General features: G+C 36.5%; 2 protein-coding genes and 1 pseudogene across 3 annotated transcripts in view; 1 reads left to right on the plus strand and 2 right to left on the minus strand.

The window, feature by feature from the left end:
- The window catches only part of RINT1 (RAD50 interactor 1), a 31,372-nt gene extending 14,825 nt beyond the window's left edge, over positions 1 to 16,547 (plus strand). Inside the window, exons 5-15 of one of the 2 annotated variants that reach the window (XM_045828595.1) lie at positions 1,295 to 1,468; positions 1,567 to 1,716; positions 2,230 to 2,386; positions 4,600 to 4,710; positions 4,803 to 5,028; positions 5,507 to 5,644; positions 7,061 to 7,260; positions 13,197 to 13,411; positions 14,174 to 14,354; positions 14,431 to 14,549; positions 15,611 to 16,547. In XM_045828595.1, coding sequence (XP_045684551.1) covers positions 1,295 to 1,468; positions 1,567 to 1,716; positions 2,230 to 2,386; positions 4,600 to 4,710; positions 4,803 to 5,028; positions 5,507 to 5,644; positions 7,061 to 7,260; positions 13,197 to 13,411; positions 14,174 to 14,354; positions 14,431 to 14,549; positions 15,611 to 15,803 — 1,864 coding nt within the window. In that variant the 3' untranslated portion in view covers positions 15,804 to 16,547. Of the gene's footprint in view, positions 1 to 1,294; positions 1,469 to 1,566; positions 1,717 to 2,229; positions 2,387 to 4,599; positions 4,711 to 4,802; positions 5,029 to 5,506; positions 5,645 to 7,060; positions 7,261 to 13,196; positions 13,412 to 14,173; positions 14,355 to 14,430; positions 14,550 to 15,610 lie in introns of those variants that run through there. The other variant, XM_045828596.1, reaches the window with a different exon arrangement.
- On the minus strand, positions 15,915 to 18,134 carry EFCAB10 (EF-hand calcium binding domain 10). The gene is made up of 4 exons (XM_045828597.1): positions 17,975 to 18,134; positions 17,287 to 17,451; positions 17,092 to 17,179; positions 15,915 to 15,989 (listed from the first exon to the last, which is right to left on the minus strand). The coding sequence occupies exons 1-4, from the start codon at positions 18,090 to 18,092 to the stop codon at positions 15,953 to 15,955; spliced, it is 408 nt and encodes a 135-aa protein (XP_045684553.1). The 5' UTR covers positions 18,093 to 18,134; the 3' UTR covers positions 15,915 to 15,952.
- A 2,707-nt stretch (positions 18,135 to 20,841) lies between these two features.
- Positions 20,842 to 23,596, minus strand: LOC123811229 (annotated as a pseudogene).
- Positions 23,597 to 26,381: the final 2,785 nt, after the last annotated feature.

Genomic DNA, 26,381 nt, shown 5'->3' on the forward strand with positions numbered 1-26,381 from the left:
ACTTTAGATTTCCTGCAGGGCGTGACCCCTGAACTGAGATTCATTACTGAAAAGGTTACATTTTGTTCCTTATTCTTAGATGGCGTAAGGTATGGGATATGTTATTTTTATCAAAAGAAATATTTTATTTTAAAATAAAATGTTTTGCTTTATAGAGCCTAAATGGTAGCTCATGGACTGAATTTGTCCTAAAGATATGTTGAATTTGGCTTGTTTTGAATAATTTGAATAATTGGTTTGATTTTATATGAAAATCTTGATTTCTTTCTTCTCTAGAAAAATTTTAAGATTCAGCCACATTAGATCCACACTCCAGTGTGGCAACAATTGGCTAGAGCCTTAGGATGATGCTTTATTCCCCACCCACTTAGCTTTTTAATTTTTTTTTTTATTTTTAAAGATGTTATTTATTTATTTTTAGAGAAAAAAAGGGAGGGAGGAAGAGAGAGAGAGAGAAACATCAATGTGCGGTTGCTGGGGGCCATGGCCTGCAACCCAGGCATGTGCCCTGACTGGGAATCGAATCTGCAGTGCTTTGGTTCACAGCCCACGCTCAATCCACTGAGCTACATATGCTAGCCAGGGCTCCACTTAGCTTTTTTTAATTTAACTTTGCAACCCTTGCTGTCGAGCTTATCTTAAATTTTATCTGGAACTTTTCTAATAGTGATTTGAAAGGCCTGGAGTCTGAGGTGCCACCTCCTTAAGTTTCTTATAATCAAGTTCAGCTGGGTAAAGTAGGTAAGAACTGAAGACTACCTCCCTATCAGTTTGACTCAGCCTGTTGGGTGTCGTCCCACTCCCATTCAGTGTCAGTCCCATCAGGGAGTAGTGTACCAGAAACAAATGATTGATGTTTCTCTGCCTCCCTTCCCCTCTCTCTAAAAACAATTTTTTTAAAAAGCATGAAGACTACCATATTTGATCCTACCAGATGCTACCCATATTATTTAGATTAAGATACTAAAGACTTCTGTAAAAGACAGATTTATCAGAAATGAGTGGTGCCTGAGGGAAAGTGACCCGGGACAAATCTATGCTGTTGGGAAGAGTGGGAAGGAAAAGGTGCAGAGAGGGGTCCTGAACATGGGCTGCTATTCTTGGAAAGGTGCTGAGTTTGAGGACTTCTTGCTCCCAGAGATGTGGGTATCAGGTAAAAAGGCCTGGTGCCTTTGGCGTGGTGCTTATTTCTTCCTTGGATACAATATTATATAACAGAGGAGGGAGAAGCAATTCTTCTGCATTTGGAGTTATTCTGAACTGTCTTTAAAGTTTGCTTTGCCTTATTTTGCAGTGATAACATTCAGCAATACCTAATGACCAATAATGTCCCTGAGGCAGCTTCTACTCTGGTATCTATGGCTGAACTTGACATCAAGCTTCAGGAATCGTCTTGTACTCATCTTCTTAGTTTCATGAGAGCCACTGTTAAATTCTGGCACAAAATTCTCAAAGACAAGCTTACAAGGTAAGGAATTGACTCATGTTTTATGATAATTGCTTTCACATGGTTATTTAGTAATCATTATATTTTACTGAAATATGTGTGTTACTTTTCTGTTACAGTGATTTTGAGGAAGTTTTAGCACAGCTTCATTGGCCATTCATCACATCTTCTCAGTCTCAAACTGTTGGCTTAAGTCGACCAGCCAGTGCTCCTGAGATACATGGTAACCTGGAGACACTATTTTGTCAGCTTCTGAAACTACAAACCTCGTATCTTTGTTGGAGTTAAAACTTACTAAAATTTATTTCTCTTAAGTAGATTTGTGGCTAGAGAGTAAACTTTCTGAAAGTGGACAACAAGTCAAATGGGAGTACTGGGTTTAGACTTGATCTGTATGTGGTCATGGAGTTGTGGCTTGTTTCTGTTCACAGTGAGTTGCATGTGGGTGGGAGGGTGTGGGTCAGCCTGAAATATGTGACTGACCCAAGTTTCACTCACATAGTCTCTTGGGACAAAAAATGGGCAATTGGGAGGAAACCTATTAACTTAGTGTTAATTTAATAAAATGATTACTTGAATGTTTTCTTACTATCTTTTTACTTTAGGAAAGATTAATTCTAATAACATTTTTCATTCATTTTTCTATTTAAACCATATAATGTATGTGTAGATTACATATTATCTATTTTTTATTTAGTATCTTTATTGGAAAAACGTGTCATGTAAATACATACATACATGTATGTATGTGCTTTTCTTTTCCCTTGACTTGACTATGTCAGAGATGAATTATTTACAGAGCCAAAACAACTTCCAGAAAAATACTCTCTTCCTGCATCTTCGTCTGTCATCCTGCCCATCCAGATTATGCTCACTCCCCTTCAGAAGAGGTTCAGGTATCACTTCCGAGGGAACCGACAGACTAATGTTATAAGCAAGGTGTGCTTTGCCAACTTTTGTCCTTGGTCATTATTAATAGCATTTGTTAAGAGTTTCTATACTTTTCCTGGTTTAAGTTAAAATCTGATTCTATTCACATTTCTGTTTTTTCTCTAAAGAGGCAAATTCCTGTTTTGTCACTGTCCTGTATACATATATTTTGGAACTTGTATTGCTACATTGTAGGAATCAGGTCACTCATTATCACATCATGTGACCAGTTTCTCAACTTTCCCCTTGGGTGTGCTGTAGCATTTGCTATGGCACTTTTTACAACTGGATCCACATATAAATTGATCCTTCAGGTTTATAAATAAATCAGAAAGTCAGAAGATAGTAGAGCATTAGCTTTCAAAAAGAGGTGCTGACACTGAAATGATTTGTAGCCATGCACCACAGTATGGGAATAAAGGATGGCAATCACCAGCATTTTAAGGAGGGATTGCATCCATGTGTATTGGGCATATTGATGAGGTTTTTCTTTCATTTAACATGAGAAACAATCATGCATTTGTTTTCAATGCAGTTTGATTGAAATTGTTGAGAATTATAAACTTGTTGCGGGGGGGCTGATACAACCTTATTTATACTTGCATTTTGCTACAACTAATGCATTTCAAGCCCAGAGGGGTTCAGTAAGTGCTTTGAATTAAATGTTATTAAATGCCAGATTACACCAGGCTTTGTATGTGTCATATGTAAATGTAGTTAAAGGTGTTATAGAAGTGTTAACGCATCAAGGGGTAGACGATTATGTTTGCATAGGAAGGAGTAGAGTGGCAATGGATTTTTGGTTCTCAAGTTCAGCTTGTTCCTGTGTATTGGGTTGGCCAAAAAGTTTGTTCATTTTTCTGTACAATGGCTCTAGTAGTGCTTAGTTGTTGTTAACTTCATTTAAAATAATTTTGTGATATAATTTAAAATAATGATTGTGACAGCTGTCATATCAGCTTGCATTAAGCAAAACTTATCAAAATTGGCAAATTTTTATGTAGCCATTTTAATATTGAAAATGAAAGAAAATACACATCTTGGGCATATTATGCTTTATTATTTCAAGAAAGGTTGAAATGCATAAAAAGATTTGTGCAGTGGAGAAGGTGCTGTGACTGCGTGAACATGTCCAAAGTGATTTGTGAAATTTCATGCTGGAGATTTCTTGCTGTATAATGCACCACAGTCAGGTAGACCAGTTGCAATTGATAAAAGAGATCAAATTGAGGCATTAATTGAGAACAATCATGTTACACCACGTGGTAGATAGCCAACATACTCAAAATATCCAAATCAATAAAGTTATTGGTGAAAATGGAAAATGTATCCTTTATTTTATGGAAAAACTAAACAGACTTTTGGCCAACCCAATACTTTACAGTTTTCCTCCTCTTTTGGATGGTGTGTTGGTGGAAAGAAAAGTAGAACCAATAGTAAGTAGTGACACAAAACAATAAATGTAAAGCTGTAGGAGAGGTAGTAATAATTTGAGGTAAGAAAATTGTGCATTGCCTGCTTTTTAAAGTGTGGTTCTTATAGTCCTAGTACTCTGATATCAAGCCTAAATTATGCAGCTTCTGAGATTAGAGATTGCCTCTTACTTATTTTTGTGTTCCTTACATCTAGCACACAACAGGAATTTACCATTCAGTAACTGTTTTTGAATTACTGTCTAGCAAAACTTGGAAGATTTATATTGTAGAATCATCTCTAGGGACAATTTAAAATGCTGCATACTTTACATTTTCTTTTCTATAATTATACCTGTTTTAAGGCACATATAATTTTTGTAATGTAGAACAGCCAGTTTTTTTCTTGATTTATATTTTGGGGAAAAAAAGAAAATAATGTTTAAAAATTATTTTGGAATGTTATTCCCCAAAAAGAAACAATTTAAAAGTCATCAGTTCTTTGTGATACGCATCATTTTGTGTACTTCTAAATGCTAGGTTTTAAATATATATGGCATTGTAAGTTTATGAGTTTATTGATGTAAGCCACATTAGTGGAATTTGTTGGGAGTATATTAGGAAACATTTGATTATTAAGTTTTACATAAGTTTAAAATTCAGAGTAGAAATTGTGTTCTTACATACAGGAATTTTCAACTAATTTTTGTAAGTGTTGTATATATGCAATGGAATACTATAGAGCCATTTAGTTGAAACTTTCTAATTGGCACGACTAAGTAAGTCAAACTGTTTTACTTCTTTCCTTAGCCTGAATGGTACTTGGCTCAGGTGCTTATGTGGATTGGGAACCACACGCAATTTCTGGATGAGAAGATTCAGCCAATATTAGATAAAGTAGGCTCTTCAGTAAATGCAAGGGTAAGAGACTCAATCCTAATCATTACAGTTTGCGTGTCCCTGAGTAACTTCCCATTTATATTATCTTATGCTTGCTTATGTATTTCTTTTAGCTTGAACTTTCTCGGGGCCTTGTGATGCTAGTCCTGGAGAAGTTAGCTGCTGATATTCCTTGTTTGCTCTATGACGACAATCTCTTTTGTCACTTGGTGGATGAGGTGCTGCTGTTTGAAAGGGAACTGCACAGTGTTCATGGCTATCCTGGCACGTTTGCTAATTGTATGCATATTCTGTCAGAGGAAACCTGTTTTCAGAGGTGGTTGACTGTGGAGAGAAAATGTAAGTACTCATGTGGCCATTGGGCGAAGAGAGATGTCTCTTTTTGTACATAGGGATTTTTTTTTTCTCCATATAAGCATTTCTTGGTCAGGGTTTACCAAATGGCCTTCAGAGCCATTTTCTTTTCTTCTTATCAAATGTCAGTTTTTCTGTAATTGCACTCTATCTGTTTCTAGAGTGTAATATTCAAGCCAGTAGAGTATATAGTTACCACTTTATAGATTTTTATATAATTTCTTTTCTTGGTAAAATCATTTTGGATGCAGCTTGTCTAGTCAGCATAACTATTTTGAAAATTTTGGGTGTAGTTGGTAAGAAATACCTTAACTTTGAAATAGAATATGTTAAACATAGTGCAACTAGTAAGAGGTTGTGGATTTGTTTATTTTTAATAGAAAAGTCATCATTCCTAAAAAACTGAATTGAAAAATTAGAAATGACTGTAACTACTTGACATAATTCTTTTTTTGCATATCAGTTGCTCTTCAAAAAATGGACTCAATGCTTTCATCAGAAGCTGCCTGGACATCCCAGTATAAGGATATCACTGATGTGGATGAGATGAAAGTGCCAGACTGTGCAGAGACTTTTATGACACTCCTCTTAGTTATAACTGGTAAGTATAAGTCTCATAAGATAAAACTTTGTTTTGAAAGTACTGGTTCTTTCCATGGTGCTTTTTCAGGTAGTTCAACGAAATTATTATTACTTGGTAGTTATTATAAGATATTTAAATTCAGTTTCTATTTTAGCAGAACTGTACCATAATATCCTAGGTTTCAGATTTTTAATAATTTAAGATCTTAAACATTGGTATATATGAAGGGGAAATTCCTGAATTGTTACATAAAAACAAATAATTTGATTTTATTACCTGAATCCCCCTGCCATTTAGTTTGTATCTTCAGTAAATGGTGATTGACCAAAATTTTAAATATTTCCTTCACTTTGATATATCAAAGATTGTAGAAGAGTAAAATAAAGTAACTTCAAGCATTGTAGTAGTAATTGGAAGGAACTCTTCTTATAGTGCAAGTGTATTCTGGCCAAAGGGAGCATAGCAGCCTCCAGCCCTGGTTAGTGTGTGGCCATCCACATTGCCCTATTGCAGACAGGCCCTCTGGTTCTCCAGGTGCCACCAAACCCTCATTACCACCCTCCTCTTCTGTCTTGTCCATTTCTTGGGCCAGTATATATAACTGAAGAAGTTCATTCCAACCTAGTTAGTAAATAATTTCATATCCTTAAGAAAAATATGAAAACCACAAACACAAAAACATTAGAAAAGTTTACATCTTTTAAATAACTTTTTATTAGGGAAATTTTTGAACATATACAAAAGTAGCATAATATAATGAACCCTCAAGTATCTTTACTAAGATTTAAAACAATTATCACTTTTCCTCGCCAGGTAGCTCATTTGGTTAGAGCATTATCCCAATACCCCAAGGTTATAGGTTCGATCCCCTGTCAGGGCACATATAAAAATCAACCAATGAATGCATGGATAGGTGGATCAACAAATTAATGTTTCTCTTTCTTCCTCTCTCTCTCTCTCAAGTCAATAAATTAAAAAAAAATTATCACTTTTCTATTATATATTTTTCTCCCCAACTCTTTTTTTTTCCTGGAGTATTTTAAAGAACATTTTGACACCTTACCATTTCACCTTTAAATTCTTAAGTAAATATCTCTTTTAACCTGTCCTAGTTCATCCTTCCTCTAAAAAAATGTCATTTTTTAAAGAAATGGAGTGAATTTTTGTAAATAATTATATGCCTTTTAAAAAGTTGAGGCATGATTTACAATATATATACAGTGAAATGCACAGATCTTATGTATATAGTTCAATGAGTTTTGACAAGTACATATACTTGTGAAACCCACAACTTTAGAAAGTATAGAAGTAGATCCATACTTGAATGGTCAGGTGATTTTTGACAAAGGCACCAAAGCATGTCAATGGGAAAACCTGTAACTCTGTCATACAGAATACCAAAACCTTCATATGTCTGGTTAACTTTTTCCACAGACCGGTATAAAAATCTTCCCACAGCTTCTAGAAAGCTGCAGTTCTTGGAGTTACAGAAGGACCTGGTAGATGATTTCAGGATACGACTGACTCAGGTGATGAAAGAAGAGACTAGAGCTTCCCTTGGCTTTCGATACTGTGCGATTCTTAATGCTGTGAACTATATCTCAACAGTACTAGCAGACTGGGCTGACAATGTTGTAAGTTAATGTGCTTTTATATTAAATAACATGTTAGTAGTTTGAACAAGTTTTACCTTTTGAAATGTTGAATCTATAGCAGGCAAAAATACACATTAGGCAGAACAAACTTATTCAAACTGAGGAGGTGTGATTAAAGTACACATTTTTCTCAACCAACTCTAAAACTGTTAAATAATCCTAATATTCTTATAATTGGAAAAGAAAGCCAACATTTCATGAAATAATTGTTTATAAAATGAACCTTTTTTCTCCTTAGGCTTGGAAATATAGGCTTGTTGTATACTTGGAAATATTCATATATGGTGGTAATTGCCATCTCAGAGAAAGATAAGATTGAATAATGGTGTCAAAATCAATAAAATCCAGCACTTTAAGGAAAATAAAATAATACACTTGATACCTCTTGAATACTTTCAAAATTATGAAGAATCACAAATATAGAAACTATTTTTAAACTTTTTATTTCATACATTACAAAATTATTTAATGTTATTTTCAAATATATACAAGAGTAAATAGAATAATAAAATAAATCTGCATATGACTCTTCTTTGTTTTATTTAAACCTCTCCTCCACCCCCCATGTTTATTTTAAAATGAATCTCAGATATCATACTTCTTGGTAAATATTTCAATATATATCTCTAAAAGATAATTCCTTTTAAAAAATATATAACCACAATACTATTATCACATCCAAAAAATTAATTTCTTACAATATTTAAGTTTTAAATAAATTAGGGAGGTATGTTTTAAATAAATTTAAAAATCAAAACCTTGGGTTCAGTTAAGTAATGTAAGGCCTTTTATTTCCAAGAATTTTACTTATCCTTTTCTCTATGCAGATTCCATATGTTGACAGAGTTGGTCTGCCTAAATATATTTATTAAGCGATATATTTATTTTTCCTCTTCTCATTAATCCAAGGAATATATTGGCTGTCAGGGCTTTGGTAACCAGATTTTCCAATATGTACTTCCAGACAAAAGTGAAGAAACTTAATTAGCCTTTATAACTTCACATACATAGATTCATTCCTATAGCTGTTTTAGATATTAAAATGATCTCAGAGGGGCTCCAGGAACTCTTCCTTGGACAAGGTACCCTAAGGTTAGGAATTGCTGTTCTAAGATCATCTGTGTGGATACAAAAATCAACTTAGGTTTTCACCAGCTTGTCCCATGAAAAATGCTTCCACAATAGGAAGCATTAATAGAAAATAAAGATGACCATAAAACAGTGAAATATACATTAAATGGTGAAAACACTAAATATAATAAATATGAAGATACATTATAAATGTAAATTGCAATATATAATTATATCATGAAAAGAAAATAGACAGGAAAATAAAATAAAAACAGTTATACTCAAATATTTGATTTATAGGGATCCCATCCCATAAGTAGAAAAGAGAAAGGAACAGAAACTTTATTTAAAGAAATAATGGCTGAAAACTTTCTTAACCTGGGAAAAGAAGCAGATATCCTGGTCCGGGAAGCACAGAGAGTTCCAAACAAGATGAACTCAAAGAGACTCGCACTAAGACATATTAGAATTAAAATGGCAAAAGTTAAAGAGATAGTCTTGAAGGAAGCAAGAGGAAAAAACAATGAAATCCCATTAGGCTATGAGCAGATTTCTTAGCAGTAACTTTATAGACCAGAGCAGAGTAGCAGAGTATCTTTAAAGTGCTGAAGAAAGAAACCTACAACCTAGAATAATTTACCCAGCAAGGTTTTCACTCAGAATTTAAAGAGAGATGAGAGTTACCAGACAAACAAAAACTAAAGGAGTTCATCGCCATTAAATCAGCTTTACAAGAAATATTAAAGGGTCTTTGTAAAGCAGAAAAGGGAAGACCATTACCAGAAATAAGAAAATATGAGAAAGGGAAACATATCTCACAGGTAAAGCCAAATCAGACACATAAAAAGCTACTATGAAGGTCAAAAGAAAAAAGTATTAAACTCAAACTACAATGAGTAGTCAGGAGATACAAAAAGTTGTAAAACATGACATCAATAACATAAAGCATGGAAGGGGGAGTAAAAATTGTCCAATAGAATGTATTGGGACTTAAACGCCTATTAGCTTAAAATAGATTGCTATAGATATACATGTGAAGCTCATGGTATCCACAAACCAAAAACCTATAAGCAAACAAAGAACAAACAGAAAGGAACCCAAACAAAATAATAAAGAAAAAAAGCAAACACGAGAGATCAAGAGAAGAAAGGAACAAAGGAGAACTATAAAAACAGCCAAAAAACAATGAACAAATGGCAATACTTACTAATAATTATTTTAAATGTAAATGGATTAAATGCCCCAATAAAAAGACTTAGGGTTGCTGAATAGGTTAAAAAACAGGACCTATCTATAGGATTAATTAGAAAACAAGACCCACTCTGGCCGGTGCAGCTCAGTGGATTGAGTGTAGGTCTGTGAACCAAAGGGTACCAGGTTCAATTCCCAGTCAGGTCACATGCCTGGGTTGCGGGCTAGTTCCCCAGCAGGGGGTGCATAAAATGCAACCACACATTGATGTTTCTCTCTTTCTCCCTCCCTTGCCCTCTGTCCAAAAATAAATAAAATCTTAAAAAAACAAAAACAAAAACAAGACCTATCTACAAGAGACTCACTTCAAATTGAAAGATATACAGACTGAAAGTGAAGGGATGGAAAAAGGCATTCCATATAAACAGAAATGAAAAGAAAGCTAAGGTAGGAATAATCATATCAGACAAAACAAACTTTAAAACAAAAAATGTTTTAAAAAGATGAGGAGATAACATAATTATAAAGGGGTCAATCCAAGCAGAGGATGTAACAATTGTAAATAGCTACACACCCAACATATGAGCACCTAACTATATAAAGCAATTATTAGTGGACATAAAGGGAAAAATCCACACTAATAAAATAATAATAGGATTTTAATATCCTATTGTGCACTCACATCAATGGATAGATGATCTAGACAGAAAATTAATAAAGGAATAATGGCCTTAAATGTTACAGTAGGTCAGATTGACTTAATAGATACTTACGGAACATTTCATCCAAAAACTGAAGAATACACATTTTTTTTCAAGTGCACATGGAACATTCTCCAGAAGAGATCATGTATTAGGCCACAAAACAAGACTTAGTAAATTGAAGAATCCTGAATTCATATCAAGCATTTTTCCAACCACAGTGTAGTTGAAACTAGAGATCAACTACAGGAAGAAAACTGGAAAAAACACAAGTACATGGAGACTAACATGCTACTAAACAACCAGTGGCTCAAAGAGGAAATCAAAACAAGAATAAATGAATAAAGGGGAAAGTAAATAAATCAAGCTGTTTACTCTTGGGGTGGGGGAAAGGACAGTAGGGGAACATTTTTCAAGTTTTAACCTAAAACTAAAAACAGATCTAAAATAATATCTGGGCAGTTTTTCAGTAAGGTGAGCAGAAACCAATAATTTTAATTAAAGACTTAAAAGTACCACTTTAAAAATGTAGGTAAGGTAGGGATAGAAAAATTACAGTTAAATAATTACCTGGATTAATTGAGGATTGGTGATAAGTTCATGGTATACTAAGGAAAATGTAATTTTTTAGTGTGCCCACACGAGTCACAAAAATGGACAAGGGAAATTAATTTAAAATTTCTGTACATTGTCAAATAATGCAATAAAAAATAAAAGCAGAAATTACATAGGGAGGAAGTCTAGAAAACATGACAAGAATGTATCTTTAATTATGAATCTATGACAAAAATATAGTACATTGCTAATGCATTATGTAATTTGTTGTATATAGAAGAATTATGTACTGCTAAAACACAAAGAATATATTCCTTTACTGTGAAATTTTTTAAAAAGTCTTTATCTTAAGTACAGGTTATAAACCAAAATAAATAGAAAACAAAAATAAATATACAAATAACAGGTGTAAACAAAATAAAATTAGACACAATCATAGTTTAGTTGGTATTCTTTGGCTGTAACAATAATTATCTAAAACTTTTCTATAAAAATGTTAGCTGAAATCTGTGTGTATATCATTCTGCTGAGCAAGGAAAATAAGACAATTATTTCACAATTATTATTTCAAATAATTATTTCAAAATGAATCCAGGGTAGAGTGTCATGATCAGTGCATTTCTCTTTATGAAGTCACCTAATCAGAAGGCATTAATTCACTGTGTTCTTTTGTGTCATAGTCCTAATTTTAGTAAGTACTTTATTCACTCAGCCCCCACACTGCTCCATTTTTCCCTAAGCTTTTTTAATAATATGAAACAAACTGTCATTCTTGATTCTTGTGTCAGATGATTTAGTAAGAAACTCATTCAGGGAGAGATTTTTAGCTTCAATGAAATATTTGTGGAACATCATTAACTAATTTATTCAGTGCCACAGGCTTTAACAAAGATTGACTGGCCATGATTCGTATCCAAAGAAAATAACCTGATGCTGAAAATTTTTCTGACAATTAACTGTTCTTCTGTCAACAGAGAAATAACCATGCTTTAGAGTTGACTCTTCAAATCATGGATGAATTCTATGTCTTAGTATGTTGTTATGGTACAAATTCTGTTTAATATCAAAAGTTCTTTAATCATCTTCATAGTTCTTCAGTCTGTGAATGCTTTAAATAAAAACCATTAAGGCTTTTCTATTACGTACTTAGGAAAAGAAAAAGGAAAAGTGGACAAGAATTCATCTTCCACTCATTTAGATTCTCTACTGATAGCTGTCTGTCCATCGCCAGATTGTGCTGAGCCGGACATGTCCAGCCATTCAATTCAGAATTAGTTTTTCAGGAGTAGATGATAGAACCCTGATTCATAGACCTAAGTGGGGAGTGAGAAAGTGAGGTATTGGTGTAACTCAAAGGATTAGGCGTGGCTAAAGTTGCCTTCTGGCTTCATTCTCAGACATGCTCTAGTAAGTGTGGCCTCTCACATACCACCACTGAACAATTACTAAGGGTGGCCATCCTCAGCCTCCTGTTAATGGACATTAGGTTCTTTTTAATCTTTTACTAATATCCACAGCATTATAGGGCAGAAAAAATAATACTAACTCTACCTAAAATACCACGGTAAAAATGACATTTTAATTTTCTTAACTCATATCTGCTAGGTTTACTACAGCTTTAAATTTGTCTAGAAAAAGTGAGGAGTACTTAAGGAAGCATGGTAGCCATCAGGGAAATGCAAATTGAAACCACAATGGTATAACACTTCATATAAACTAGGAGGGCTATGATAAAAAAGACACGATAACCATTTTGGGCATGGATGTGGAGAAATTTGAATCCTCACACATGGCTGAAAGGAAAATAAGATGGTGTGGTAGCTGTGGAAAATAGTTTGGCAGTTCTTACATGATCCAGAAGTCTACTCTTAAGTATATAGCTAAGAGAAGTAAAAGCATGTCCACACAGAAACCTGTACACAAATGTTCACAACAGCATTATTCATAACAGGCAAAAAGTGGAAATACCCACTTGCCCATCAAAATGTGGTATATCCATATAATGGAATATTATTTAGCAATCAAAATAAAGTACTAATACATATTACAACATAGATTAACCATGAAAACATACTAAGTGAAAGGAGCTAGTCACAAAGAACCACAAATTGTGTGATTTCATTTATATGAAAGGTCCAGAATAGGCAAATCCACAGAGACAGAAAGAGTGAAGAAGGCATGGGGGATGATGGCTTAGGGTGTGGGGTTTCTTTTTGGAGCAATGAAAATGTTCTAAAACTGCGCATCTCTCACTAACTGACGGTGGTGAGAGATGCGCAACTCTGAATTCAGTAAAAGCCACCGAACTACATACTTCAAATGATTGAATTACATATGAGTTATGTTTAAAGCTGTTAAAAAAGTATCTTAATAAATGTGTTAACATTTTATTTTCAGTTCTTTCTACAACTTCAACAGGCAGCACTGGAGGTCTTTGCAGAGAATAACACTCTCAGCAAATTGCAGCTGGGACAACTAGCCTCTATGGAGAGCTCTGTCTTTGATGACATGATTAACCTGTTAGAGCGTTTAAAGCATGACATGTTGACCCGTCAGGTAGACCATGTTTTTAGAGAAGTTAAAGATGCTGCAAAATTGTATAGAAAAGAAAGGTAAGGCCTCTGTATTTTCTTACAACTCTCAACTCCAGTTTGGTAAAAATTAAAAAATGATATATACAGTCAGATTTTCCAAGGTATTTAGGTAGCACAGAGTTAGGCCTTTTGCACACCAAACTTTTAACTGTTTCTGACAGAACGCTTTCTAAAATATATTCATTCTTAATCAGAATAAATAGACCATAATTTAACCTTCACATGTGTCTGCAAGTACAGAGAGCTGATGTATATGGGTTGAATGGCCTAGCTTGTCACCCATTTTAAAAAGTAAGGTGCTCCTGTCTCCTCTGCATATGTTTGTATTGTCCAGTTTATCCTCCTGTCGTAACTCCTGCGGACCCGTTACCTCTGCCAGACTGAGCTCCTAGCCAGCAGTCAATCTCTTTTTGCTTTAGCACAGTATGAACCAGTTTGGAAGTGTTATTAGTCCATTTCGCTGAAAATTACAGCATAAAATAAGTTAAGTGTCTTAAATATTTTACATTTTCACTTTTATAATTATTCAGTAAGTTATATTTGGGGATTTGAAAATTTAATCTGCCATCATTAAATAAAAGAGTATTTAATTGAGAGCTAAAGTGTAAATATAGGTATATTTATTTTGAGGTTTTAATGTTAGACTGTACATCTTAGCTGAAATGCTCAGGAGTGTACTTACCCAAATTTAAAATTGGTTAAATCTTTAAAAATACAAATTGATGAAAAATTTTATGGTAAAAATTAATGTGCTACAGGCAATGCTGTTCCTCCCCCAAGGTGGTTGTCCCTGCCATCTCAGTCCGAGCAGGCAGTAATGTCCCTGTCCAGCTCAGCCTGCCCCTTACTGCTTGTGCTACGAGACCGTTTACTTCAATTGGAACAGCAGCTTTGCTTCTCTTTATTTAAAATCTTCTGGCAAATGCTTGTAGAGAAACTGGATATATACATCTACCAAGAAGTAAGTAAAGAACAGATTATATTTGGGGGCTGTGAATGATAAAGGCAACTGTGATATGAATTAATCTTTCTTTCAGATCATTCTTGCTAATCACTTCAATGAAGGAGGAGCAGCTCAGTTGCAGTTTGATATGACACGGAATCTTTTCCCTTTGTTCTCCCACTATTGCAAGAGACCAGAAAATTACTTTAAACAGTAAGCTCAGTGGTTAACAATTGATTCTGATGTATGAAATCATTAGAGGAGGTTAAATCCTTTTTTAACAACTTTAGGGTTCCAGTGATGTTAAAATGCAGTATAGCATCAATTAAAAATGTTAAATATTTGTTGTGTATCAAAATAATACAGGATGGGGCAAAAGTAGGTTTACAGTTGTTCATATGGAAAATACAATAATTAATCAATAATATATCAGAATAAACTGTGTTTTGCATACTCACAACTGTAAACCTTTTTCCCTACCCTGTATAAGATTTGACCCATGACCCCAAAAAGTTCACCAGAACTGGATATAAATTATGTGTTGGGCTTTGTTTTCTAGCATTTGGTATAATGCTCAGATTTGCTTATTATTGGGGAAATAAGTAGAAAATGAAAGCAAGTGCAGTTCTGCCATAGTCATTAATATAGGAAATTAAAAATATGTCTGGAACCTAGTAACAGGCCAGGCATGTAGAAAAACTCATTTTATATTAATTTTGGTTCTAAGTATAACTATAAATGCATATGAGAATTCTTAGAAGTATTTTTAGAAATTATTAATGTAAAATTTAAGTTATTTAGGGTGTTTCTGAGATTATAAAATATTCTTTTTAAATTTATAAAATGAAAGATTTTGCTCGAATAAGCTTTCTATTTGTTTTAGTATTCTACATTTCTACTGCTTTCATTTCATATCTTAATTTTCTCTTTTCCCATATCCTAATCTACCTAAAGTCCTAGCTACAGTTAATAGAATGTTAATATCAAATATTGTATTTTGGTAAGTAATAGATACATACTGAAAACAGTGATCCTATTACTTTATATTAATCTGATGAACTATAAATTCTGCACATATACATAGTCCTATATGTTAAAGGAATCAAATAATCCACACATAGTTTTTATTGAGGGCACATGGTCTAATAGTACAGGGAAGCTGTTTAATTTCTCAAAATGAAATTATTATGAATAATGTGGGTGATAAAGATAATAGAGATCTCATTTCCCTCCTGCCTTTTTTTTTTGTGTGTGTGTGTGTGTGTGTATAACAGTGTAAAAGAAGCCTGCATTGTTTTGAATTTGAACATTGGTTCTGCACTGCTTCTGAAAGATGTCCTGCAGTCAGCTCCCGGGGAACCTTCTGCCACAGCAGCATTAAATGAAGTTGGAATTTACAAACTGGCCCAACAAGATGTTGAGATTCTGCTTAATTTGAGGACACACTGGCCTAACACTGGAAAATAATGCATCTTTTGTTTTTGTTTTTGTTTTGTTTTCCTTTTTTGAACAAGAGGAATCCAATTGAATTAAGTTATATGATGAAGTTCCGAATTAATGAAACTGGATAACTGAAAACTTGACAGAATCATTTATTATCTTTGACTTATAGGTTATTAAAATGTTGACCATACTTCCTTAGACCTTCTGTTCCTAAGAAAACAAAAACAGAAAACTCAGAAGCCATGAAAACTCAGAGTTAATTCCATTTACAATACAATGCTGAATATGTCTTGAATAAAATATAAGAGCAGAGACAGTAAATTATAACCAACTTTCAGTTCCCTGTGTTAACTAAGGAAGACTGTTGTGGATAATCAAACCCAGCAAATAAATTTTTAAAAGACTACTTTAGAATGCATGTTTTTAATTGAAGTTCCTATTTAGTTTGGAAATTCACTGTATTTCCCATAAGAAAGCGCATTAAGAGAGAGTGATGAAAACAGAATTGCTCTCATTTTCTATAAATATCCTTCCATTTAAAATACTTCCTAGCTCCATTCCATAGGCAACCTGTACTTTTAGATGAAACATTTCAGGCCACAGCGCTATGCTTCAGTCTTCTCCAGGGTAGGGAATGTAATTAAATTATTTTTGTTTAATATTTATGTGATGATGAGATGCGTATCTTAAACTTTCTGACTTTTCCTTGACCTTGAACTATGTTCATGATTTCTTGATTAATAAATTCTCAGTGAGTAAAACTTTAAACAGAGTTAGGTTAACTAGTCCTTCTACAACTATCAAATTTTGTTCCAGTGTTTTTTTTTTCCTGATTTAGCATTTATTTAATAGTTTTTAGGCTGTAATACTTCAAATCTAAAATTGTCAGTCTGGTGTGCAACCTATGCTATTGAGAAACATGTATTTTTTGATAATTTTGAGAAAATATTTTGGGAGAGATTTCTATTACTCTGTACTTTATACAGAGACTTTCCAACTAGTATATTGAACTCAAAGCTTTTCTGTTAATTCTCCTAGTAAACTGGGGCCTTTCTACCTCATTCCTAGAGAATTGCTGGGGTTTCCCATTGAGAAAAAAAATGAAGCTGCATGGAATGTCCTAACTCTAGCGTTTTCTCCCTCTCCTCTCCCCAGGCTTAGGGACTTTTCTGTCAGCCCTCCCTGTCCTCAATTTCTCATCAACTGAAAGTTTCTAATAAAAAGGTAGGAACTTGTTTTAAAAGGTATTAATTGTACTTCAAAATCATGGCACAATCTTTAATAGTAATATCTCATGAGAAAATGAACTTACACTTCATTCCTGAATTTATCCAAAGTTATTCCATGCCCATCATCTTTTAAAACTTCATCTGCAGTACACAGACCCAGGGTATTTAGGGCTGTAAAAGTCAGAGTGAGAAGGAAAATTTGCAAAGTGAGTATTTTCAGCTAGAGAAACTTAGAGAATGACTACTAATTATTACCTCAATTTGTATTAGACACTAACCTTCTCTGTACTGCACAAACGATATGGTGCCTTTTTTCGAGGTGTCCATCATCTCAAACATAGCCACAATATTAGAGTGATTCATGAAGACAGGAAAAGCCACACCTGTTATTTTGGCAATTCTCAGTCGTTCCAACAGAGATACTAAATACTCTCTTGGTTTATCTGTAAAAGAATAGTTCTGATTCTGTCTGATAGGAAGTTAAAATGCCACACGTGGATATAGCCATTTAACAATTATTAAATACTTCTGGTTCAAGGTGCTGTACTAGGCACTGGGGATATATGCCTAGCTTGTGAGAAAGGTAAGATATTGAAATCCTCATTTCATACGAGTAGTCTGTGCTCTAACACTGATGACTGTATAAAAAAGTCGAGAGACTACACCTAGGCATTTTTATCAAAAAGTTCCGGTAATTCTAACATGCAGACAACAGTTAAACACCCCCCCCCCCCAAACTGAAACATGATGCAGGAAAGAAAGTTCCCAGGCAAAAAGAGTAAAATATAAATAAAAATACTCCGATTGATATAGTCTCCCAATTAGGAAGCATAAATGTTCATTTCTAACAAAAGCAGTATTTGTAGAGGTAGGAGTGAACGCGTGCGCGTGAAGACGGGGCGGTATTTGGGAGGAACGCGGACAGACGGGTGAGACAGAAAGCCGAGTGGTAGGCAAGACCCTTACTGGGCTGGAAAAAGAGCAGGGAGCTGGTGAGATAGTTCAGCAACTCCATAATCCGATGTTTTTTCAAATAATTCTTGGCCTGGAGCTCCCTGCTGCGGAAGCTGCTGCCCGCCTCCATCACTTCGCTACGGGCCGTTGCTAGGCGTCCAAAGAGCGTCAGTTCGGCCCCGCCTCTTCCGCCGGTCACGTGGTAACTCTTGCCCCAGGTTGGGACCCCGTTGAGAAGCTTTACTTCACCCTGCCGGGTGTGATGGGGTGGGGCGAAGGGGCGCGTGAGGCGGAGCGGGGTGTGGGGCAGTCGTGGAGACCTGAGGGAGACTCTTGCGGAGCCCGTTGTAGGCGGACGCTTTTCCCCTCAACCCCGGCGGAGGGCTGGGCCTGATTGTCTTTTCCTGTGCTCACTACTTGTTGATCCACTGAATGAGACCGCGTGTGTTAATAGTAAAGGATGAACTAATAACAGAAGGAGCTTGTGTAATTCTGGAGGTGGTTAGTGGAGAGTCCTAAGCAGCATCCTTGGTACGAGCAGGCTGCAGCTCAGTGCTGGCAGTGAGGCTGAAAGGTAGCCTGTTTTTCTACCCGATTGTGGGTTATGAACCACAATGATCCATGCCTGGATCCTGAGCTTCAACATCTGCTTCGTAACTAGATTGCATTGGCTGGTGTTATGAGGGAAGGTCACTGAGTAAGGTGGGATGCAGGTGGCTAGCAGGGCCTTTCCTCAGTTACTGTTATATTTGCAAAACAAATCTGTAGGCTGGGTCTTCTGTCCTTGTGGGCCAGCTTCTGGAGCCTGTGCCCTTCCCCAGAACAGGCACTTCAAAAAGAGGAAGGACAAAGGGCCACTAAACATATGGAAATAATCTCAGCCTCATCAGCAATCCTATGAACAAATTAAAACAACAAAAAAGTCATTTTATCTAGCAGACTGTAATTAATTATGAAATTCAACAATTTCAAATGCTATAACTAAACAGTCAGTGATGATGGGAATATAAATTTGTGAATTGAAATATCCACTTCGGAAAACGATTTGAAATTATCTTGGTAATATAAACATGTTTCTACACTATGACTCAGAAATTCCCCTCCTAGAGCAACTATTATACATGTGTACCAGGAGATATGTGCAAGAATGTTCACAGCAGCTCTGTTCATAATAGGAAACTGACAACGGCCCGAAGGTCATCCGAGAAGAATGGACTAAAGAAACTAGTATGGCATATAATGGAATACAATAAAGCATTGCAGCAATGTGTTGTAGCTACTTGCAACATTGTCTCAAGAATGTATACTGTATAAATATTTGTTTCAAATTAAACATACAAAAATAAGCAATACATTGTTTATAGATGGAAACATATGTAGGAAATCTTAAGGAATATAAGGGAATTATACTCACAAAATTCAGCATAGTATTTGCCTTGGAGATAAAAGGAAAGGGAATATGTTTATGGAGGGGGACTTCAGGGATAATGGTAATGGGGTTTTTCTCTACCTGAGTGGTGAGTACACACATGCTCATGGATTGTGATTCTTTATACCTTATGTATAAAGATGATAAAGAAATTCTTAAAATCTCAGCATTTAATAATATTTTTAAGCAATTGAAGAAAAGAGGATGGAAAAAGAGGCCAGAAAGTCATTGCCAGGAGACTGAATGAAGCCGGGAACAGAAGAAGGTCTCTGAGGTGCTGGGGACACACATGGTGGGGACTGAACCTTCAGAGGCCTACCTTGAGAATTCTGTGTTCTGAGCATCTGGGAGAACGAGAGATTTTATGGCTGGTGGTTGGGACACTGGCACTAACTTGAGCAAAGAGTGTTGCCAGTGAATGTGGGTTTCTTGCAGTGTTGCAAGGAAAGCAGTCCAGGAGACCTTTCTCTCTTGTGAAAGAGAGTCAGTACTCTCTTTCACAACACACCTCAGGCAACTAGGTCCCCCAAAGCTCCACTTCCTCCAGATATCATGCTAAAGAGAAGTGTCTAGATGCCACCTAGTGGAGTCAGCTATTCTCTGCCAAAGCCATCTCTTAGGCCATTTTGGACTTAATTAATCATCATTCTAACACTTTCTTCTTTGACTCCTTGCCCTTCAGCTCTGTATTATCACTAATCCTTGTAGTGGTTTGGGAGAGTAACTCCAGTGGAAGGCTTTAATGCAGTGGTTCTAAATCAGGACTGCATGTGATAACCACCTGAAGTCCTTTCAGAAGCACTGAGGCTTGGGCCCCATTCCAGGGCCACAAAATTGAACCTGTTGCAATGGGGCCTGAATATTGGGACTTTTATCGTTGTTGTTTTGAACAGTTTTATTGAGATATAACTGACATTTAATAAACTACCTATTTAAGGTGTACTCTTTAAAAAATATATAAAATGTCTATTCATTTATATGGCAAATACTGTCCCCTACCAAAAAACAATGATCTGTGAAGCTTAGCTAGAACATTCATGTGTCTCTGTTTTTGTATTATGTGTTAAAATGATATAGGATGCAGGATGAAAAAATCATTTTAATAGGCATTATTAAATAATTTCACACGTATGTGGAATCCTGGAAAAATAGTTAAAATTATAGATGAACATTAAATGTGGGCACATGAATATTCTGTACATAGCAGTGATTTCTGGTACTCGCTTTCTGTGAATCTTTTTTGTTGTTGTTGCTTAGTTTTTATTTCATAATCATAAACTTAACTCTGCAAACCAGCTAGACTTGGAAGGGGTAGGGAAAACATGGAACCCAATGAACTGTGGTGAGAGCACAAAGATTATAGAACATTCCAAGCAGATGGGGGTGAAGTGGTGCTCTCCTGAGCTACAGAAGGAATGGTCTTGTGGTTAAGATAAAACATAAGTCAAACTTATGAGAGATGTCCACAGTCAGTGATGGTAATCTTCTTGCTGGTCTTGCAATTCCTGGACCCCTAGCTCTCCATGGCTGTCACAACATCCATGCTGTGTTTCACCTAGCTGAAGACCACTTGGTTGCCAACCAGCCACTCAGTCTTGGCAGTGCAGATGAAAAACTTGGGAACTGTTTGTGTTGGGTCCGGCATTTGCTATGGACAAGATGCCAGGACCTGTGTGCTTCAGGACGAAATTCTCAGCATCAAACTTCTCCCCACAGATGAACTTGCTGCCTGTGCCATTGTGGCGTGTGAAGTCACCATCCTGGCACATAACTCCTGGAATAATTCAGTGAAAGCAGGAGTCTTTATAACAAAATCGTTTCTCCCCAGTGCTCAGAGCACAAAAATTTTCTGTTGTTTTTGGAACTTTGTCTGCAAACAGCTCAAAGGAGACGTGGCCCAAAGGCTCGCCAACGGCAGCACTGTCGAAGAACACAGTGGGGTTGACTATGGCTGGGCACAGGAACGTCAGAGGTGGCATCGGTGTCTGCAAGGCTGCTTTCTGTGAATCTTTAAAAACCAAATTCCAGCCCTGGCTGGTATGGCTCAGTGGATTGAGTGCTGTTCTGTGAACCAAAGGGTTGCTGGTTCAATTCCCAGTTAGGGTATATGCCTGGGTTGCAGGCCAGGTCCCCAGTAGGAGGAGGCACATGGGAAGCAACCACACGTTGATATTTCTCTCCCTTTCTTTCCCCCTCCTTTCCCCTCTCTCTAAAAATAAATGAATAAAATCTTTAACAAAAACAAAAAACAATTCCGGCTTAGCTCAGTGGATTGAGCATGGGCTGTGAACCAAAGGGTCACAAGTTCAAATCCCAGTCAGGGAACATGCCTGGGTTGTGGGCCAGGTCCCCAGTGAGGGGCACATTAAGGGCAACCAGCAACCAACCACACACTGATGTTTCTCTCCTTCTCTTTCTCCTTTTCTTCACCTCTCTCTAAAAATGAATAAATAAAATCTTTAGAAAACAACAACAAAAAAACAAACCCAATTCCAAATCTTCCAGCTCCTAGAGAAGGGCTTTCTCCTTTTAAATTTTCCTCAACATATTTTTTCTTAGCTGTTTTCTAGTAGCTGTTTGTTCTTTCAGTTGTTCAATTGCTTTCAGTTTCTTCTTCAGGTTCTTGTTTTTTGTCTATCTCAGGTTCTCCAGAGGTTGACGGAGAGAAAGCATTTTGTACTGAGTTCTGTGGGGCGGAGAAGGTGCCAAATGCAGACTTTCGTCACTTCTTGCTTCCTGCTTTGCATCTCTCTTAGCTTCATGTTTCCTTTGATCTTTAGGGTTGTTTTTGATAATTGCTTAGTTCCTGGTTGTGGTTTTCTACTCTGAGATGGTTTCTCCACATGCAGTTTGGATTGGTGATTGATTTGTTTCTTAAAGCTGGGGGTCTATAAGCTGTCGCAGCTCTAGGTTCTTCACTGGGTATGTCACTTGGAACTGCCTGGTCAGTATTGTTTTTTGGAACCATTCCATCTAAAAATGACTGCCAAGAAACCCACCATAATTCTGCATTTGATGGCACATCCAACTAGTGTAAGACAGAGCCATGTATAATGTCAAACCCCATTATTAACATGTAACCTGGGAGCACACTTGGCTGTTAAAATACGCTCACCCTCTGGGTACCAAGAAAATATGTAGACTTAGAGGCCACTGATTTAGAAATGTTTGTAGTTTTTTAACAGCCTGCACTTCCATTTGTCTCCTCAGATTTCCACATCCGTCTAGTACTAATACATGCCCATGAGGGCTATAGTAGGTTGCAGTATTAGGACCAGTTCCGAAGTCAAACACAGGATCACATTTCAAGTTGAAAACTGTTGCTTTGGCAGGCAGAAAACCATAAATAGCACCAAACTCAGTAGAACTGGAATTCCAAACTATGTCATAAATGGGGCCACTTTCTGGTATTTGAACTACAGTACACACTCCGTTTGTCGCAACACAGTGCAGTGTTTGTTCTCCATCTCAGGAAGCTCCTGTCTTTTCAATATCTTCACTAGCTACTAGCAGCACAGCGGTAGCCTTTTTATTCCGTAGCATTGTAACCTTACCTGTCTTAAAGAAACTTTTATTGGCTAAAACTGCATGAGTTCCGTCAAAGTTGGGATACTGATATAATCTAACAAATACAAGTGAATCCTAACTTCCTGGAACATAAACAGTCACCTTGCATGGTTGGGGTCCAGATGATAACATAAAATCAACTTTTTGCGAATGCAATTTATTTGCAGTTGTATTGAAATTGTTATTTTCAAAGAAGTGTACTTCACTGTTAACATTTGGGCACAGATTGTTTCCTCTTCTGACCAAGATACACAGCAGTTTTGCATCTTTTTCCGAATGAAAGACTTCAAACATATCCCAGTTTTCACACCATGAAGTTGTAGGTTGGGACTCCCCGTTGTGCCATCTTTAGAAGTAGTGTGAGGCCACCACATTGCCAGGACCATGTTTTTTGGTGAAAACTCAAAGCAAACTGCCTTTGGGAGGTTGAAGAGGTGCAATAGTTCCTGGTTAGTGACATTGATAATATTTTTTTCTCTGATATCCCAGGTAAACAAGGTCCCATGCTTACTAAAGGGATTGCAATTTTTCCCAGATTCCCATGGAAACACTGTGCTTTCTGTAAAATGTGGTGGTCCATCCCCCATGTACAGTACCTCTGGTCCTCGTACTGTTAGGAGTGCTGTGGACAGCACCATCTCGTCCTAGGATGTCAGGTGTACTTTTGATGTATGTACATATCCATGAAATCATCACTACATTCCAGATAAAGAACATATCCATCACATCCAAAATTTCCTTGTGTCCCTTTCTAGTTCCTCCCGTGCACCCTTCCTTCACCCTGCCCTCCCCCAATTATCACCAGGCAACTACTGACCTGATATCTTTAGTTTACAATTAGATTACTGATAGATTAGTTTACAATTTCTAGAATTTCATATAAATGGAACCATATAGTATGTATAATTTTTTTTGGTCTGGTGTCCTTCACTCAACATTATTTTTTTGACATTCACCCATGTTGTTGCATGTATCAATATTTCATTCCTCTTTTTGGCTGAGTAAGATTCATGGTATGGATACTCCCCAATTTGTTTATGCATTCACCCACTGGTGGACATTTGTGTTGTTTTCAGTTTGGAGCTTTTACAAATAAACCTGCTACGAACACTTGTGTACAGATCTTTGTGTGGACATATGATTTCATTTCTCTTGGGTAAATAACTAGGAGTGAGATGACTGGATCACATGGTAGGTGTATGTTTAACTTTTTAAGAAACTGCCAAACTGTTTTCCAAAGCGGTTGCACCATTTTAAAACTGGTAGTTAGTAAGGGCTTCACAGGCAATCCTAGTGCAAAGCCCAGACTGACACCCTGAATTATGGCAAGCTGTGAGGATTGAGCTAAGGGTCTGGAGGAGATGTGGATCAAGAGTCTTGAGAGCCTAGGAGCTGCCAGTGTGTGCTCGATATTATAGTGCCACAGCACACTTCAACCCAGGACACACGCTGGAATCTCCTGGGGAGCCTTTAAAAAATATTGTGTCTGCTTCTTCCTCCCTGGGAGAGTCTCATGGAATTCTCTGCGAGCAGTATTCCAAGAAGGAGGGATGCTATCTCAGGCATTACAACTTTTTAACAGATTCCTGAGTGGTTCTAGAGCACAGAGTGACCGACTGCCCTGCTTTACCCAGGGTCATGGGGAAGGGGGGTTTCAATGCATGAAACTTTCCATGATAAAGCTAGGAAAGACCCAGATCAACCTCACACTTGGACCACTAGCATAAGGAGTTTGGGCTTTGGTACTGGATGGATTTGTCAATCTGCCTGTCGACCTTGAAGATATAGTTCAGGGTCAGTGTGTGTGTTTGGGAGGGCATGTATGAAAGGGGAAGTGGGGTCATGGGTGGCCAGAAGGGACTGTGAGCTGATTCCCTCCCTCCATTTTCCATTTCAATCAGAGACAAGTCAGAGATGCCTCAGCCAAGAGTTTTGCTTGCTGTTAAAAGTGAGGGGGAAAAGTATAAAGCACATTTTCCTCTGAGAAAATATATGGTGAGGCAGTGTGATGTAGTGGCCTCTGTTCAGACTGCCTCACTTTTAAAGTGACCACTGACCATTAATAACTATGTGATCTTAGGCAACATAGCTGAATGCCTCAGATTCCTCATGGATATAGTGGGGATGATATCTCTGCTTCACAGGGGATATCTTGAGGATTGAATGAGTTAATATATGTAAAGCTTTTTTTTTAAAGTGGTCCTGGGTGTATATTATGTGCTATGTAAGTGTCTGCTATATTATCTTAATATCTTTGTTAAAATGAGAAGTGGGGAGTCATGACTAAATATAGTCTCTATAACCTTTGTCCACAGGCTCTCCTATTTGGTTTCTCATTGAGAGATTTTTGGGAATAACATTTCAGATTTTATGTTACAGCTTTAAAAACCATAGAATCTTGGTTCGTGTGGCACTGCAGGAGGAACTAAAGGTATATTTAGCATTCAGCGACTCCTCGCTTAATGCTGTTGACAGGTTCTGCGCCTTTAGCAAAACAACGCATAAGGAAACCAGTTTTACCATAGCCAAATTGTGATAAGCAAGTGTTAAGTTCCTATGGCATCTCATCAACATTACATGGAAATGACTTTGAATGAAACGTTATTTGAGGACCTGCTACACACTTAATGTTCTTGTACAAATCATAAGATAGACATTAAGTTTGGAACCTGTTAATTTTAGTTTCACCAAGTTATTTTATTGGTGTGCTGCATTTTAGAGTTTAAAAAAAAACCAAAAAAACAAACCCAGAAGACAGTCTAGTGGTGACACCACATTAGTCTTTCTTTGTGTTAGGCAAGGCTAACACAGGAGCTCACTTCAGCGTTGCAGCTGTGATTTAACAGGTACACAGGGTTCTGTGGAACTCAGTCTCGGAAGTTACAGCTCAGTCTTTGTTAGCTGTAGTATCTCTAAGTCTTTTGTTAACATTTAATTACCTGAGGTAGTGCCAGATCTACTGAGAAGCAGTGTCCAGCTTCTCCTAAAAAGGCAAAAATGCTAAAAAACATTTTAAAACACTAACTTATCCATTTTACAAAAACATGAAAGTGTAGAAAACTTAGAGTGGCTATAGTATAAAAGATGGCAGGAGAAGATGACCTGGTGCAATGGTACCCCCTTAACAACACTCTATTCATTAAAAAAAATTCTGAAATAGTTTAAGACTCACAAGAAATTTCAAAATAGTACAAGGCTCTTCTGTGCACTCTTCAGCTCTTCCCAATGATAGTATCTTACATAACCATGTACATGGTCATTGTCAAACTAGGAAATCAACATTGGTATGACACCACTAACTCAGTTATGGACCTCATTTGGATTTCACCAGTTTTTACATGAAGACTTTTTTTCCTGCTCTGTTTCTAAATTTAGCTTCCATCACACCAAATAGGTCTGGTTAAGCTTTAATTGGGTCCAACA

This window comes from Phyllostomus hastatus, unplaced genomic scaffold (assembly GCF_019186645.2).
Source record: "Phyllostomus hastatus isolate PE091 unplaced genomic scaffold, TTU_PhHast_1.1 phas_scaffold_78, whole genome shotgun sequence".
In the NCBI taxonomy this organism is placed as follows: domain Eukaryota; kingdom Metazoa; phylum Chordata; class Mammalia; order Chiroptera; family Phyllostomidae; genus Phyllostomus; species Phyllostomus hastatus.

Bases quoted from the DNA above. Each gene is read 5' to 3' on its own strand.
- EFCAB10 (XM_045828597.1), bottom strand. From the start codon at position 18,092: ATGGAGGCGGGCAGCAGCTTCCGCAGCAGGGAGCTCCAGGCCAAGAAT. The intron at 17,180-17,286 runs GTTAGTGTCTAA...TGACTTTTACAG, and splicing joins GTTTGTGCAGTACAGAGAAG to CCCTAAATACCCTGGGTCTG. The intron at 15,990-17,091 runs GTAAGTTCATTT...TTGTTTTCTTAG, and splicing joins GATAAATTCAGGAATGAAGT to GAACAGAAGGTCTAAGGAAG.